At 37.6% G+C, this 17894-nt stretch overlaps 3 protein-coding genes across 5 annotated transcripts; 2 read left to right on the top strand and 1 right to left on the bottom strand.

Annotated features, from left to right (window-relative positions):
- Positions 1-3758: 3758 nt before the first annotated feature.
- Positions 3759-6179, bottom strand: LOC117905244 (uclacyanin 1-like). 3 transcript variants are annotated; one of them, XM_034818199.1, is made up of 3 exons: positions 6140-6179; positions 5057-5264; positions 3759-4445 (listed from the first exon to the last, which is right to left on the bottom strand). In XM_034818199.1, the coding sequence occupies exons 2-3, from the start codon at positions 5235-5237 to the stop codon at positions 3976-3978; spliced, it is 651 nt and encodes a 216-aa protein (XP_034674090.1). In that variant the 5' UTR covers positions 5238-5264; positions 6140-6179; the 3' UTR covers positions 3759-3975. The 3 variants fall into 3 exon arrangements, with proteins under 3 accessions (XP_034674090.1, XP_034674091.1, XP_034674089.1); XM_034818200.1 differs by having other exon boundaries at positions 5057-5274; positions 6140-6167; XM_034818198.1 differs by lacking the exon at positions 6140-6179 and adding an exon at positions 5668-5720.
- A 4408-nt stretch (positions 6180-10587) lies between these two features.
- Positions 10588-11157, top strand: LOC117904780. Its single transcript, XM_034817536.1, has one exon. The coding sequence runs from the start codon at positions 10588-10590 to the stop codon at positions 11155-11157; it is 570 nt and encodes a 189-aa protein (XP_034673427.1).
- A 3434-nt stretch (positions 11158-14591) lies between these two features.
- LOC117904779 lies at positions 14592-17117 on the top strand. Its single transcript, XM_034817535.1, has 3 exons — positions 14592-15452; positions 15513-16002; positions 17002-17117. Exons 1-3 carry the CDS (start codon positions 14592-14594, stop codon positions 17115-17117), a joined length of 1467 nt encoding a protein of 488 aa, XP_034673426.1.
- Positions 17118-17894: the final 777 nt, after the last annotated feature.

The following is a 17894-nucleotide window of genomic DNA, read 5'->3' as shown; positions in this document are numbered from 1 at the left end:
GATGAGGGGCCACATGTATCTACCCCATTTCCTCCATTATTGAGAAAACATCCCACGTGTTGTTTGACTTGTTGAATTTAGAGATTAAGCTTAATATAGATTCAAGGGTAAATTACAAAAATTATGTTTATATTTTTTCTTAATTTACTTCATAAATCTGTTTTTCTTAATTTAGTTGATAATCTTCTTTTTTTAGCATTTTGTTTTAAATAATGCTCAAATCAAATAACCCTTTGCACAAAGAATTTTCATTAAAATTATATTTTAAAAAATTCATGTGACAACATGTGGACACCAAACGTGACGTAGACGGGAGTTTTTATATGATATCATAATGTTTATGTGTCTAGATTAGATGAGGTTTTTTTTTTTTTTTTTTTTTTTTGTCTATTTTTGAAGCAAACAATAAGGGTTATTTGATATATAAATGTAATTACTGTTAATATTGTTTCAAAAATTAGATATGTAGTTGTTAACAAATAATAGGTGAAATTAAATTTTTACAAATTAAGAAAGATTATAATCATTATACATATGAAAACAAATATTTGTTATATATCTAACTTAATTTTAGATTAATTAAGATTTAGAGGTTGTTTATTTTTTTAACTTTTTACTGAAAGCAATTTGCTTTCAGACTTTAGGTTATTTATTTTTCTATTTTTTCATAACTTATTATAACTTTTTGTTGAATAGAAAAAATCAAAATATTTTACTTATCTAAATGAAAAAATTAACATATTAATTTTTCTTTACTTTTTAATGCTTTATAGAAATCAAATATTACAAAAACAAACAAATACCACCTTAATATAATATCAAAGCTATCTTCCTAGAGACTAAAAGTCCATTTATGTGCACTTGTGTGTGATTTTGAGAGAGGTTAGAAGTGTTTCATATTATTTAGAAGTGTCTTCTTAAAAAAACTATATATTTGGCAAAGTTTTAGAAATTTAGATAAGACAATTATTTTGTAGATATTTCTTCCAAAAATCATTTCTTTTTAAATTATAAACATCATTTTCTTTATATCAAGATATTAATATTCGGGAAAGTAACAAGGAATATATATATTATTTAATCTTCGTGCAAAAGAAAAAAAAAATGATGGCGTTTTCTTTTTGGTTAAATAGAAAAAGTTAAAATATTTTGGTTTTTTCCATTCAACTTAAAATAAACAAATTTACTTTAATTATATTAGTTGATATCAATAGATTACTTTTAGTGAAAAGCTAAAAAATATACACCACCTTAAACTTCCCGTGTTTGAGTGTTATTAATTATAACATTTAGAGAGCTAGCATTCAATCCATTTGTTATGTTAAATTCCTATAAAGTAGTCAAACCATTAGGAAAAAAGACATTTCAAATGCTTATCACTATTCAGTGTATTTGGTGGTTGAGAGTGGAGATAATCTAGTCGTTTGAATAATGTGGAGGATATATTAAGAATAATAAAAATAGTAGACTCCAATATAAAAATATATGATTTTCAAAGTTGGTAGAATTGCTCATACACCTTTAAATCTAAACCAATTCAATTCAACATTCTCATGTCATCAGACTCAGAGACTTGAGCTTTATACACACGAACTCCCAATTAATAGCTCATTAGGCTATAAGCATATTTCTCTAGGTTTTTTTTTATTATTATTATAATTAATTTGTCTTCAACCTCTACTTACAATTTTTTTTTTTTTAATACTATATATGTATAGTATAGTCCCTTAATCTAATCAATGACAAATATTTTGGAAGAAAAAAACAATAAAAAATACTTAAGTAATGTTTATCGACATCTTATCTTGAAAAGATGAGATAATGCTACAAATTTTATAAATTTTGCTCACAAATTTCAAGTGGAGACTATAAAAGCCTATCTGGCAATGTTTAATAAAATAATTCTAAAAAAAAATTAGTTTTGAGAATAAATCTTAAAATAGTTTTAAATTATTTTTAGATTTTTTTTTTTTTTTTGGGAATTCAAATGTGAAAAATAGTTGTTTTAGTTTATAAAGTTTTCAAAAAATTCTCCACCTTTTTAATTATTACTCAAAAAAGTCTGCAAAAAATAATTAAATGTTAAAACAAATTCTGGAAAAAATTATGTTTTATCAAACATGTTTTCTAAGTTATGAATGGTTTCTTATCCTTTCAAAGAATTTTATGAAACAAGCTCTAAGTTCTTTTTTTTAAAAAAAAAAATATATATAAAATAATAAATGTATTTAAATAACACCAGATATTATTATTGGTTAATTATTTATTTTAAAGTTAAACATGTTATATCATTTAATTCACACGTACAGAAAGCCCCTAGACTGGGCCTAGTAACTGGATTGGGCCCATATGCAGAATACGGCCCACAAGGGTAGTGCCCTTAAAAGTTAAAAGTTAAAAGATGCGTAATATGATTTGGGTAGGGTTGGATTTAGGTCAACTTGAGAATTGAATAAAATTGATATTCTTTAATTAAATCAAAACATTGATTCAGTTAAAAATATGCAAAATACATTTTAATTTTTTAAAAAATAAAAACATATTTTAACTTATCTTTAGTACATATTTGGAGGTAATGTTGAATGCCGTTTCTAATTTCTATAGAAACCACATTTTGAAAATGTGTTTTCAAACTAATTTTTTTAAAATAATAATAATAAGTATTTTGAATAATAATTTCATAAGATGCCTATAATCTACCATTGGTTTGGTTAAAGGACTAGTTTAATCCAAAATTCACTTCAATTACTTGATTTTTTTAATTAATCCAATAAACTTTTTTTTTTTTTTTTTCAAATTGTCACAAAATATACTCCAATTTATGAAACTTGATACTGGACTAGTCAACAAAATTTTGAAGTTAGAAACACTTAAAAAGGAAGATGAGGATGATAAAAATAAACAAATGGTTTGGAAAGCTTATTAGTCAATTATAAGGTTGATTTTTAATAATAGTAAAACAAATGAATAACATTAACCAATAAAAACTTTTGAGAAAAATATGATCCTAATGGATTCTCTTTTGTAAGTACCAATTTAATTTTTATTGATACAATTTTACCATTAATAAGATTGGAAAGAGATGCATTTTGTTTCCAAGTATTTAAGGTATGTTTAGGTTATTAGAAATGGTTACGGAGAGAAAAAAATGGTAAATAATTATTTTTTATTTTTTATTTATAAATACTAAAGAAAATGTCCTTAGTGGTGAGGAAAGTCTGGTGTTTTATTTATATATTTAATTATTTTTTCAACAATTTTTTTATTGATAACTAAATAAGAGAAAAAATTTATAAGCTTTTCTTTTTTTTCCACTTTGATTTCTTTGCTTGGTATGGCTAGTACTTAAAAATTTTGCTGTAAAATGGAAAAAGAAAAAATAAAAAACAGAGAAAATAAGAGGTACAGTAGAAAAAGAAATAAAAAATAGTAAAAAATAGATTTAAATAATAAATTAATATTAGATACTTTTTGAAACTTATTTTTTCTTAAAAAATATTTTGATTTTTAACTTAATTTTAATTATATTTGATTTTTTCTACATTTTCAAAATAAATCAATATAAGAAAATCATTTCAGTTATTTTTTAGTATTATTTTTTGTCTCTTTCGTTTGCGACTTTCCTCAAACCAGACATTCGGAAACCAAATAGTCTTGCAAAATCACCTTTTCACGCTTTTCTTCTTCTTTATATATATATATATAGAAGAAAAAGGCAAAACATAGAATAGAGCTTATCACTATCATGAAGATCAAAACAACAATCATGCATGAGCATGAGGCAATATCAATTGTATTTCAAAAAAATTTCGCAAGGCCATATATTTCCTTTTCATATTAGCCAGAGAGTCAGAGTGCAATTCAAAAAAAAAAAAAGCAAAATGATCAACTGCTTCAAGATTTCACCGATTATCAATTGATCATCAACCCAACCCAAGTATCTATGAGTCATGCCATCAGTGAGAGATATTTGTACTAATTGAACTCATCAATGAGATAAAGATCAGAAAACATTACCAGGACAGCAGCCAGAGCTAGACAGCACCACACCCAGCCTCCAATGCGCACTCCTACACTGCAATGTGCTTCAGCACCCGGACTCTTGGCTGGTGCTGCTCCCATGGCGGCAGGCGGCGGCGGCGACGACTTGTCCCCTTTACCTGGCGGAGGAGCCCGTTTCCCTATGGTAGGTTCGGAGGCTGCACTTTCTTCGGCGGGTGGGAATGCTGGAGCTGCAGAAGGGAGATCGAGGACTTGGACCATAAGTCTGAGTCCCCTAGTGCAGTGTCCGCGGCGGCCGCAGATGAAGAACCTGGTGCCAGTGTTGGTCAGCGGCACCACTGTCTCGCCGTCGCGGTGGGTGGCGAGTGGGTTGATGGTGCGACACCTGGCGAAGTCCAGCTGGTTCACCTCCAGGACGTCGTGGTTTGGTGTGTAGCTGAACACTGCCACGATTGTCAGACAAAGGACATCGTTACGATTCGGTTACTTGAAATCTGAGTACTTCAACCAATTAAAAAACAATTACTATCGTTTGGTTGCTGAGAAAATGGAAGTGGGTGGGAAAAGAAAATTATTTTCTTGAGATTTACTTGGTGGAAAAATTGGAAGATTATCTGAACTAAAAGTCGCATAACGCAACCCATTTATCCTAAGCAAAAAGTGGAACATCGAATATCTCTGCCATTTTCTCCTTTTCTATATTTTCTCAGAAACTAAACAAGACCTAGCAGATTCAGCGATGAGTAATTTACGGTCAGATCTTTCTTATTTGTTCAGCAAACGAAATGAACAGCTACAGTAATAAGTCTCCAGTCTCACAATTTGGTCTAGGTTCTTCATTTCATTGAGATTTTCCTTCAAAATTCTGATGTGATTCAGCAATTTGAAAGAATTGATTCTCGGATTTCACATCATACGACAGTGAGAGCAAAAAAACAAAAAATCAACAAATAAAATCAAGCAAAAAGATCAAAAGCATGCTTCAACCGTGGCTAAGAAAGAGAAAGCTCCATCTGAAGAAAACAATTGAGGCTTCAGATCCACGGACACGAACCTAGATTGTCGCCGGTGTAAAACGTCGAAGAACGAGACCAGACTTGCAGGTTGGACGCTAAATCCCAACCGTTTGGTCCTCCAACCGTGTGGTTCCTTGCAGAGACGCAACGGAAGAAGATCGATGCAATCACGATCACCATGATCACCTTGACTGCCCAAACAGGACGCGGTCCTTCCATTTTCCTTCAGATCGTTGGTCTTAGAAACTACACAAACCTACAAAGATTAAAATAATAATAATAATAATGGATGTTTCGTACTATTTGAAACCAAAAATTTCCACGAATTTTTTGCCACATACAAGAACCATACGGTCAATAGAGTTTCATTTCCATGAATTTTTATGCATTTTAGCTATTTTTGTAATTATTCCAAAGAAAATGCATGAAAATCAACACTAAAATGTATGATTCATACTGCAATAGACCAAAATTTTCCACGAAGATTTTCTAAGAAAGCAAACCTCCCAAAACAATGTCAAACAGAACGTGCAAAACAAACGAGAACTGTAGAGTCATTGGAATTAAGTTTCTATTAATCTCTATATGTGTTTCGGATGTTTTTCCGATTATTTCAAACAGGAGGCATGAAAATGAAAGGATGCAGTACCTGAAAAAGTAAAACGCTGAGAAGAACGAAGCAGAAGAAGAGAGATCGGAGAACTGGACAATGGAACACACAACAGTGAAAATCAACAAAACAAGTGATGAAAAATACTACATCCAATCAAAATTCCACATGAAGTCTCTAAGAAAACAGAAAGGAACCGTATGGCAAAATAGAGTTGAATTTCTATGGATTCATATGCACTTCGAATGCTCTTCTCATAATTTCAAAGAAAATGCACAAAAACCAAAGCAGTGTCTGAAATGCAAAGAGCTAAAGGCATAGAGAAACGAAGAAGGAGAGTGATTAAGATGCTAAACAAACCAACGGAATCAACAAAACAATGAAGAAGAGCTCGAGAAACAAAGGCAACTGTACGATCACATAAAATTTGATACCGGTGAATTCAAATGCGTTAATCATTCGATGAAAATGAAGGGAAAAAAAAAAGCAAAAAACAAAATCAAAGCAGTACCTGAAAATGCTAAGCGCCAAACGCAGAGCAAATGAAGAAGAAGAGTGATCTGAGACTAGTGCGCACACAGCGTACCTTAGCTCCCCTTCACGCCTTTTGTTATATAGCTCTCACTCACTCACGTTGCTCGTACTGCGTTGTGGAGATTTATTACCTTGCCAGATCCCACGCTCCGTCGGAGCGTTTCCAGCACGTAGCCATCTTATGCGTTGGAGCCATGCGCCCATTTGATTAATCGACGGTACTTATTACTACGATTATATTTTGATTAATGCAAATGACTGTACTCACGCCATTTGATAAATTACAAAACTAACTCCTAGACTTTCAATTGCACCTTACTGTCATCTTTCTTTTTTTCTTTTTTTTTTTCCTTTTTAATAATGAACAAATAGAGCCTCAAATTTTCATAAAAGTGTCTCACTTATCTTATAACTTTGTTTATTTTGCTAAATACACTTATTTCTGTAAAGAGCAATATAAAAAATGTAGAGGATAAAATAAAATGTAGCAAAGACGATTCTTCGACGATGAACAACAGGTGTTTTTTTATAAGCTTACAAAAATAAACTTGAAAACTTTCCATTTAATACTCATCTCTAAGATAAGTAATAATACATCTGCCAGTGATTTTATAAAGCTTAATATTTTTTATATTTGAAAGATAAAAAATTTCATATATTAAAAAGATTATAAGCACTTCCTAAACCACTACCAAATGTACTCTAAGAGTGCAGTTGATAGTTATTTTCAATAACATTTTTAACACCTATGATATGTTTGGTTCCCAAAAAAATTGAGAGAAAATGTAAAAAAAAGAAAATAGAATGAAAAAATGGAAGGAAAGAAAAAAATAGATTTAAAATTAATAAATTATTTTTATATATTTCTTCAAACTTATTTCACTTAATTTCCTCCATTATTAAGGATTAAATAATTTTAAAATATATAAATTTTTAACTAATTTTAATTATATTTAATTTTCTTTAAAAAAATATTATAGTAAAACCAAACATGAGAAAACTATTTTCTTTTATATTTTTTTTCTTTCTTGGTACTTTCTAGGAACCAAATATAACATTAAATTTTTTTTAACTTCCATGTATTAGAAAAGTTGAAAATACTTCTTAAAACCACAGTCAAACATACTTTAAATGGTAATGTACTAATTATATTGATTATCTTTAATGTGATCTCACATTCATTGCATTTACAACATTCTCATTTGGATATTCATCATAATGAAAGGAATATATCTCATTATAGTCATGCTAGAAAAACCTATGAAAATAACTTAATGAAAGAAAAAAAGTACAATATTCTCGTAATGACTACCATTATAAGAGAAAGTTAGGGCTTGTTTGGTCATGTGATTTATAAACATTTTTTTTAAATAAAAAACCATTTTTAAAAATTCATAGCACTACTTAATTGTTGTTCTCTAGAAATAGTTTTTAAAAACAAACGAAATGGAGAACAATTTTCAAATAACAAGTAAAAGTTGTTTTCACCGATTTTTAAAAATAAAAGGAAAACATAAAGAGATTTTTTTTTTTTTTTTTTTTTTAAAAAAACCCATAAGAACAAATAAAATTGAATATGTGTAGACCCCCACTGGGGCCTCATTCTTCATGCAGCTTGGCTAGCCACGTGTCGACTCCTGAGGAGCTGCTGAAGAATCAAGTAGTGGAATTGAGGAGCAACCAAAAGGTGACACCTGTTATGGAATCTGCTGGCCGTTAGTGCTAGCTGCCAGGAGCGTATGAGAGAAGAGGCTTCTGGTTGCAGCTGCAGGGGAGGGAGGCAGAGGGGGCCGTTGGAAGATATTTTTTTAGAGAGAGAGAGGAAGGGAAGAGCATGGTGAGTAGTAGCTGAGGGAAGGAGGAAGGCTGCTAGAGAGTGTTTTTGAGCTAGTTGCAGACTGTGAAGCTCGAGGAAAGACACCTTAGAGGGTGTTTTTTGGAGATTGCTGGAGCTGCAGAGGAGAGGTTTTGGCTGCCGTTTTTCAGAGAGTTTTTGAAGAGGGGAGAGCTTGAAGAGAGGAGAGTTGATCTGAGAAAGATAGAGTTGAAGAGGCGAGAGGAGGGACAACTCAAGAACTTTGAAAGGACATCCCCAGGTACATCGGTAGTAATCTCTTGGACTATACTCACTCACTCTGTTTTATTTTCTATCTTACATTTTCTCTTGCTGTCTCTGTTTTCTTTTCTGATCCTTGGTTGGTTGTTCGGGTATAAGTGTGAGTTGTATTACTTTCCTCTGTATTTTTTGCTTATTTGGATATGGCTCATTCCCCTTTTGGCATTTATTTTAAACTCTCTTGATGCACCACTGGCCAGAACCCCTGGATCTCAATATGAAAGGGGATCCCGCTTAATGTTTTGCTCACTCTGTTTTGCTCTGTTCTGAGCACGCTATATCCCATTTTTCTTTCTTCACACTTCTTGACTTCTAGCACCCCAATCCGTATCCCTTTTTTATGGCTCACAATTCTGGGGTTATTCTGAATGATTTGGCGGTGTATATTCTGATCTGGTCTCGAGGAGAGATGGCTATGTATCTCGGCTCGCCACCATAGATTAATGGTTTCCAGTGGACGAGATGCATATGGCTCTCAGGGTGCCAAATGAGCTCAATAGCGAGCAGCCAACAGGATCAATCATGTGCACAGCCTCGGCAACGTGGGTCAGATTATGAGGGTCGGTTCCCGCCATCGCCTAGTGATATATACCAAACTCAGTTGTCCTCAAATGACGCCGGCGGCGAAACGCCTCCGCCATCACCACCACCACAGCGGCAGCGTGTCTCGCCTTATAGATGGTATGAGGGGTCCCACGAATTCTGTGAATGCACGTAGCTGTTCCCCATAAAGAACACAGTCCCCACTTGGTGCTGCTGGTATAGGGAAGGAAAAGCCGAAGGCGTCTGATGATGATGATGATGATGGTGGCGGGAAGGACAAGTTTAGAGGCACCAGTTTCTTCTGGCGTTTTGATGCCTGAACTTATCATGGCTAGAAACGGAGCTTGATTCTACATTCTTTAATGCTGTTAAATGCTTTTTCCGAATCTGGAAATGTGCAGGAAGCCATGAAATGCTTCTGGAAAATAAAGGAGGCTTTGCAGTTTGTCTACAGGATGACGGATCTTAAGTTGCAACCTAATTTTGTTCATTTTCAACTCATTGATCAAAGGCTTCATTGACGCTGTGGACAGAGGTGTGGGGTCTCTAGGTTCTGTGAAGATGATGCTTCTGGTCATTATCTCACCATCACTTGATTGATAGCTTTTTTTTATATAAACGCCATAAAAAAAACGTGCCATATTCCCTAAACAGCCCCTCACTTGACCCGTTTTTAGTTCCTTTGCATCATAGACTTCCACGTATACATTCTCCATGCATGGTAATCTAATACTACCAGAACTCCATTCCTACCCTCACGCTTCATTAAACCTATTCCCATTTCCATTTCTATGCTTCTATCATCCATTTCCCTTCACCACTTCCCATCACCTTTAATGGTCCCCACCATACCCGTCACTATGTGTTCATATCCACTCACCCATCTCTTCATCACCATACTTGTTGATACCCATTACCACTTTCCCTAGCCATACCATTACACCTATGTCCTTTCCTTAAACCTTCCTCTGTCAATACCTATTTCTTACCCATTTCTTACCTGTATACATAGGAATGACGCCACTGTTCGCTCTTCATGCCCCTGATATCCACCACCAACCTTACTTGTTGTCTTTCGTATTACTTCCATCACTACCCAACCTTCATCATCTCCCAAACCTGAAACCCTCAGCCGAAACACCTCAAACCAATTCCTTCAGCTTTGGTTAACTCCTTTCTCAGAGGAGACTGTTTTCAGAATCTCAAGTGGGAAGATTCAGTTCTGGAAGCTCCAGGAGTCAGGCTTATCCCAACATCCTTGCATTGCTTTTCGCAGACTTATTCCGGGAAAGTGATGTACTTCTCCATGTTGCGGATGCACTCTGGGTATCTCATCTTATCCAGAATTCTTCCAGAAATGCTCAGCAACTCGAAGCGGCAGCAGGGACGAGAGTCGCTGTGAACCTTGCTATGGTAGCCCATGCACGCTATATCGAAACCCTTTGTGACGACATGCTCTTGCCATTCCTTGTAAGTTAAAAAGCTGAGGTTTTTCTTGATCTCATGCATCATGGGGTCCTGGTCATCCGCCTGCCCTAGTTGTATCTTGGAGAACAACATGATTTCCAGCCGGGTTTAGAAGAACCAGATCATGGAGAGGTCTCACCAGCAGCGGCTGAGTTTCTTCGCAGTGATGGATGCTATGCATCTTCGGACTTGCTCCCTTTTGGTGCTCTTTCCCACGTACACCATTTCTAGGGGAATCCGTGCAGCTGGTGCAAGCATAGACAGACGTGTTTATATATAGAGTATTTCTGAAAGCCCAGATGAGGAATTCCCGCGTCTTGATTTGGCAAAGGTTAGGATGTTGTAGTAGTTGCTTCAGGCAGAGGGAAAGACTTGGTTTCCAGCAGGCGATTATAGGACTGGGAATCGTTGGGGTGACACCTGTAATTGGGAATTTGTCTGATGAACATGGAAGGAATGCTCTGCTCACAATTCCAATGGCCCTCTCCATTATTCCCTTGGCTATATTGCAATATAGCAGGACTACCACCTCCTTCTACGCATACTTTGTGAACAAGACTCCTACTGCCATGATTGGTGAAGGCAGTATAAATTGCCTTGCTCTCGCATACGTGGCAGACAACATCTCAGCAGGCCAGCAAGCCTCAGCTTTCGGAGTTCTATCTGGGATAGCATCTGCTGTTTTTTTTGTCTGTGGAATTCTAGCCGCTCGCTTTCTCTCCACTGCCTTCACTTTTCAGGTTGCCACCCTTGTATCGATGATTACAACCATCTACATGAGAGTTTTCCTCAAGGAGACTTTCCCCAAAGGCGATTCTTCACAGGCATTATTGAAAAAAAAAAAACCGAGTATAAGGGAAATGTACTGAGAGCATGAACAACCTTAGTTCAGGCTGAATGTTTCAGAAGTGGTGGCAGATAAATTAAGTGATAGGAAATCTGACATGGGGAATTATATACAAAGCTTCCAATCACCAGTCCATTTTTTTTCTGCAGTTTCATGCCACGCTTCCCAAGCTTCAGATCTTGTAATGAGCACACATGAAGACAATTTTGAAGTGTCTGCTGGCAATAGACAATACAGTGTTGTAGTGGAAAGATCTGTAGCTTCTCAAGGACAAGTTCTAGCTTCAGAAAATGCAGAAGTTAATGATTGGAATTCATCCTTTCTGGGTACATCAGTTCTTGAGGAGTATAATTTTGATTACAAAGAGAGTTTGAACTCAATAACTTGAAAGACCTCCCTAGTCGCGTCCAGCTGTCAAAGTGGTTGACATTGTGGACTTCAAGAGCCACAGTCATTTGATAAGAAGCTGTTTGTCATTTACCTAAAGTGATACATCAAAATTGTTGACACTTGAGCTCATTAAAGAAAATAGCAGCAGCAATCAGAACATGCTCAGCGGCATCTCAGGCCCATAAATCATCCCTCAAAATTCATGTTTGCAAACATACTTCCGGAACCTCATTTCTTAAGGGTCCAGTTTTCAAAACTATTCAATTCACAACTCCCTATTCCTAGTATTCTTCTCTAGGCCCCATAGTCCCATTTTTAATAACATTTTTGCTGCCACTTTCATTTCTGGCAGGCAATTTTCATACATCTTTTGTTTTTAAAACGTTTTGAAATAAGCAAGGGTTTAATTTTGTAATTCTCAATTATAGAATTTACGAAATTAATTCATGCTAAAATAAACGGGCTTTGGTGGGGGCCCAACATCAAGTGAATTTTCTTTAAAATAAAAGTGAATTTTGAGTGAAGTGTCATGCGTACCTTTGATGATTTTGCACTCAATTTAGTGACATGTGAGCTATGTTATGCTATTTATTGTGCACTAACCTTTTTCCTTGATAGCGCATGATGATTCGTTGCCCAGGTACGCGCTCACTCTCATTCTGATTAATTCATATGCATTTTTCGACTCTCATACGTGCATGATTGATTCGAGTATTCATTGATTTTCACATTGATTGCCACGTCAGCTTCATTTTATTAGTAGAGACCCGTCTTTAGGGACTTAGAGGGGTGCTACGGTCTTTACCGTACCTTCCCGATAAGTAACCTGACCCCCGAACCCGATCCGGTTTTTCGTAGACCAATCTTTTCCAAAACAAGGAGTCACACTTAGGGTTTTTCTTTCTTATTTTGTTTACCCTTTAAAAATAAAACAAAAATAAGTGGCGACTCCAAGTCATTTTTCTTAATCAATAAAATTCAATTTTTCAAATAAAAATCGAGCTCGCCATCGAGTGGGAAACGCATTGAGCAATCGAAATGCGGGGTCCACAAAATGGCGACTCCACTGGGGACTTTTAGAGGGTCAAGCTTGAACTTAAAGTGAAGCAAACGTGGCGTTTGATGAGTCGATCAGTGGGTACTCATCTCTTGATTGCACATTGAGGGTTCTCGAGTTTTCACTTGGGACATTGACATGATTGATCGTATTGGTCGATTATCTAGATTGGGATTCTGATATAGCCAGTTTCTTCATGCTTCATTGATATATTTGCATGAGATATTTGACATGCTGATTATGAGATTGATTATCATGATTGAGGATTTTGATTTTTCTGTGCTTCATTGCCATGTTTGTTGAGTATATTGACATGCTGATTATATTGATCGATCATCTTGCCTTGCTTAGCATAATCATTCTGATTTTGCCATGATTGTTCTGTTCACCTCACATGCATGGATTCACTGGTGTATATCATTCGACTTGATGTGTTGTATATTGCCTTGATTGTCTTTTGAGCATGATGTCTGTATCACTATTCGTCTTGATCGTCATAGTTTGTGTAGACTTGAGTGATATACTTGTACTCTGCTTGACTGTATGGTGCATGACTACCCTTCTTTTGTGTGATTGCGTGTTGCTTGTCCGTGTGGGTAGCACATCTATCCCCTTATCTCTGACCCTCTAGTTTCGGTCATTTCCTTCATTTCGGTTCTCACTTTTGCAAGTGTGAGGCCTTGTGTGTGCTTGTACTCTGACCGAGATAGAGGTTAGGAGTAGGGTCTAGCGACGGGCTATACCGATGTTTGGGAGAGTTCAGGATGAGATCGACATATCGATGCTGATTGGAGTCCGATCATTGAAGACCTATATAGCCCCGAGCTAGGTTTCATGGATAGTTGTGCGGCCAATGTGTTTTCTCTCTTGTTTTAGCTTCTTAGGGTTTTCGGATGCACCCACACCATTCACTGTGCACTTTAGTCGACCGTTGAGTGTTGAGAGTTTGAGAGGTTTCACCATAGGAAACCCCCTGGGATGTCGAGGTAGTGCATGTGTGGAGGTGATGACCACCTTGCATGGAAGCGCCCCGTCTCTTCGGAGGCGTGCAGAGGGTTGCGTACCGTCGGAGGGTACGATCGCTTCTGCTAGGGATCTTTTAAAGTCCACCCATATCCATTTAGAGCCACCTTGACCTCGTAGGTTGAGCCATAGATCCTTCGATTAGGACTCCCTCCTTACACGTGGGTGCATCTGAGAGCCTTCAGAGCCTCTGTAGTTACAGTTCGGATCCAGTTCTCCCTCTTTTTAGGCTCCAGTTAAGAGTGCTCAGAGATTGATATGAGTTTGAGTATCGGTTGAATCACTTTTGTCCTGTCACCTTGGATTGAGTTTTTCACTCGATGAGTTTGTCATGTTTTCCTCCTTAGGGTTTTCGTTCTCATTCCTTGGCTCGACACACCCTTTGTTGACACTCACTTGCTACTTTGGGATATGTTCATTGATCATCTTTTTACACTGTACGCTTATCACAAGCTCAGTACCTCATCATTTGTTTGATCCTTGGTTCGATTTTCGACTCGATGCTCATATTTTCATTACGGAAAGGTGAAAGGCGCATTTTCACATCCACACTTTTTTTTCTAGAGATTCGCCTTGATCACCTTATTATCTTCCTCTTATGGAGCTCGAGTCGAAAGTTGAGGTAAAGATATATGTTTATAGATGGAGTATTGATCTCGTGATAGCGCGTTTTTCACACTTTTTTCATCTTGGATTATTGATGGGAATTCTCTAGTCACATTTGTAGCTACCTCACAGTGGACACCTTTATGACTCTAGAGTTTTCGTCATTACATCCAGATTTTGGATTGCCATCTCAGGACCATGTGTTTGCATGTTTGTATTGTCGTCTTTTAGAGTTCTATCTCGTGTCCTTCATCCGTTTTGTTTGCATTGTAGGGAGTCATTTTAGGAGTCGATTGAGTCTGGAGTCACATTCTTGGAGGAGAGTAGGAGGTCGATTGATCAGATCAGATTCATATCCGAGTTCAGACAGTTCAGTAGAGATGTCGGACGAGCTAGCTTCCACACTTGCTTCCATCCAGGAGTTCATGGCCGGAGTCAGTAGACGCTTGGATCAGATAGAGAGTTCTCGCCAGGATCTTCACCCAGCTGGCATGGTCATTGATGAGACGATTCCTCATGCATCTCAGACAGCACAGACTCGTCCACCTGGGGTTTCACTCGGTACTCCATTTCATCTGGCAGATCATTATGAGACCATTCCACCACCTACTGTCACAGTGCCACCTCCCATGGTTCCTACTATTGAGGATACTCGATTAGCTGAGCAGGAGGCCAGGGTTGACAGGCTTGAGTCCAAGATGAGACAGATCAGACTGCAGGACGGAGGTTTGACTTGGGATGATAGAGATGGCATACCGGCGGCTAGCTTGCCCGCCAAGTTTCGTATGCCAGACATTGAGCGCTATAGTGGGATTGGTTGTCCCAAGATCCACTTGAGACTATACAGCACAGTCATGAGAGCACATGGGATAGATGATGCACAGTTGGTGGCCCTCTTCCCCATGTCACTTAGTGGAGCAGCTCAGAGGTGGTTTGCTTCAGTTGAGCCTTCGAGACTTCGCACTTGGGAGGACGTGGCTCATGAGTTCCTGACTCAGTTCGCTTTCAGTGCCGATATTGATGTGTCTAGACGAGAGTTGGAGGCCACCAGGCAGAGGCCAGATGAGTCTATTTCTTCATTTGTCACTCGTTGGAGGGCAAAGGTGGCTGGTATGGTAGATCGGCCTAAGGAGCAGGATCAGATTGACATGGTTCTTCGGAACCTACAGCCGAGATTCGCGAGACGTCTTGTGGGCATCCCGTTTCAGGATCTCAGGAGTCTGGTTCAGGCAGCTTTCAGTGTTGAGGAGGCCATTGCTCGAGGATTATGGACAGATACTACTCCTTCCCCTGACAGTAAGGGGAAGAAGCTGATTGGGCCGTTTGGTAGATCTGGAGAGGTTGGCGCTATTAGTTATCAGCATCGGAGGCCTACACATCACTCACTTTATAGGCCACCTACAGTCAGAGCTCCTTTCTCTCTTCCACAGTATCAGTATCAGCTGGATTATGCTCAGGAGCCTTACATTGCTCAGACTAGCTTGCAGCAGCGACCACCACATCCGAGAGCCGCTACTCACCCGCCACCTAGACCATATGCACAGAGGGCTGCGAGACAGTTCACTCATTTGGGCATGACATTGACTAGAGCTTTTGAGAAGCTCAGAGACGCTGGGGTGATTGTTCCTTTGGCGCCGAGGCCTCTGCCCCATCCTATTCCTCCTCATTTCCGTTCACATGAGCACTGCTTGTATCATCAGATTCCGGGGCACGATACTGAGCGTTGTTCAGCACTCCATCATGCGATACAGGATTTGATCGATTCAGGGGTGGTTGACTTGGCTAGGCCAAGTGTGACCACCAATCCTCTGCCTACACATTCTACACATGCAGTTCCTCCTCCTCCTGGTCATCAGTAGATTGATTTGGATATTGAGGGTACATATGGCATATGGTGTTCTGGGATCTTCCAAGTTGAGGACTTGGGTCAGTCGGCATGGGTACATCACTTGGTAGTAGTTCAGCTCAGAGCACCTTTTCATCCTGATTATGGTCGTCATCAGAGTTGTTTCCGTTTTGTTGAGTCCAGTTTTCAGTTCGTTAGAGTTGTTTTTGTTTTGTTGAGTCCTGTTTTCGGTTTAGAGTCATTGTTTTTAGTTTCATGTTGAGAGTCCATTTGTTTGTAGTCCTTTATCATTTCACACATGATGTACTCGTTAATTCAGTTAGTGATATGATATTTTATCTGAGTATTGTGGCATTTTTCTCGTGAGTGAGTTTTACATATCTTGTGTTGATGCGTGTTATGCTTTCGATATGATGCATCTTTCACCTACATCGTGATCACTTTGGCCTGACCTATCATGGAGGATATTGAGCCTATTGACCTAGGATCAGGAGATCGACCTAGGGAGTTTGAGACTCTGACCCATTTCACTTCTGATTAGAGCAGTACCATACCCATATCCACACCCTGACTCTGTGGACTTGATGACTTACCCATTTTGAGCTTGACATGACACCACCCTTTGGTACTACTGCACAGCTTTACCATCCATTGTTCACCTTAGCATATTACAGTACCATTGCCTATCCTTTCCATCATTTCATGGATCTGACTAGTTAGTGTCTGAGATGGTTTGACCCAAGGCGAGCTTTGCACGATGATATATGGATCGTGATGAGAGAGTGGCTTGATGGTTTGATGATATTGTTGAGATAGAGGGATTATCATGGAGCATCCAGATTTGAGCCATTGCATATGACTTCAGAGAGTCGGTATGATTAGAGATGGTGATTTTATGAGATGATAGTGAGTGGCTTGTGATGATAGAGTGAGTTGATTTTCAGAGGACATTGATGGTTATCATAGAGCATCAGTGGGAGCTTTTGCACGATTTCAGAGGAGTCGCCATGACTTTGTTGGATGGACTCCAGTTTTCAGTATTGACCATGTGAGATCTTGAAAGCACAATGTTTGAGGTTGTGGTCAAAGGATGGGTGGCCATCATTTCATGAGCCGATTTACTTTATCACCTTCACATATAGAGTTACCCGTTGCTAGCCCTTTGAGCCTCGCACGAACATCATAGCCTTTTCTTTCATCACCTCATTTACCTATTACACTGGGTTGGGGACCCTATAGTGCTTGCATGCTATGTTTGGATACGTCATGAGTTCCAGACCTGACATACTTATTCGAGCCTCATTATTCACTCTTCATTGTGATATTTTCCATTTGGATATCATTTCATCACTATTTTCCGATATCACATATCACCACTTGTGATGTTTGTTCTCTGTCTTTTCTTTCATCATTGCTTACTCGACATTATCCGTGTTTCACCTTGAGTGGTGGTTTTTCACACGTCACTACATGGAGGATTGTCACGTTTTTCCCCCGTTCGCCTTATGGGCAGTGGTCCAGGGATCTTATTTGAGAGGTTGTCTTGTTAGTGAGGATTCATGTTACATCAGTATATGGGGAGAGTTTATTCATTTGGCTATGTATTTCATGGGAGATCATTCATTATTTATCAGAGTATGCGCAAAAAAAAAAAATATAATAATAAAAAAAAATAATAAAAAATAATAAAAAAAATAAAAATAAAAAAATGATAGCGCATTATTCATTTTATCATTCACCATTGAGCATGTGTATGGACGTGCCAGGTTGCTTCATTGAGTTCATATGATAGAGAGAGTTCGTATGAGAGCTTCTTTCTGGGATTCATCTTGATGTA

The sequence above is a fragment of the Vitis riparia genome, chromosome 17, assembly GCF_004353265.1.
Source record: "Vitis riparia cultivar Riparia Gloire de Montpellier isolate 1030 chromosome 17, EGFV_Vit.rip_1.0, whole genome shotgun sequence".
NCBI classification, from domain to species: Eukaryota; Viridiplantae; Streptophyta; class Magnoliopsida; order Vitales; family Vitaceae; genus Vitis; species Vitis riparia.
The sequence above is the reverse complement of the archived record's forward strand: the minus strand, read 5'-3'. Positions and strand labels throughout refer to the sequence as shown.

Bases quoted from the DNA above. Each gene is read 5' to 3' on its own strand.
- LOC117904780 (XM_034817536.1), top strand. From the start codon at position 10,588: ATGAGGAATTCCCGCGTCTTGATTTGGCAAAGGTTAGGATGTTGTAGT.
- LOC117905244 (XM_034818199.1), bottom strand. From the start codon at position 5,237: ATGGAAGGACCGCGTCCTGTTTGGGCAGTCAAGGTGATCATGGTGATC. The intron at 4,446-5,056 runs GTTCGTGTCCGT...CAATCGTGGCAG, and splicing joins TTACACCGGCGACAATCTAG to TGTTCAGCTACACACCAAAC.
- LOC117904779 (XM_034817535.1), top strand. From the start codon at position 14,592: ATGTCGGACGAGCTAGCTTCCACACTTGCTTCCATCCAGGAGTTCATG. The intron at 15,453-15,512 runs GTTGAGGAGGCC...CCTGACAGTAAG, and splicing joins TGGTTCAGGCAGCTTTCAGT to GGGAAGAAGCTGATTGGGCC. The intron at 16,003-17,001 runs GTGTGACCACCA...GTTGATTTTCAG, and splicing joins GGTTGACTTGGCTAGGCCAA to AGGACATTGATGGTTATCAT.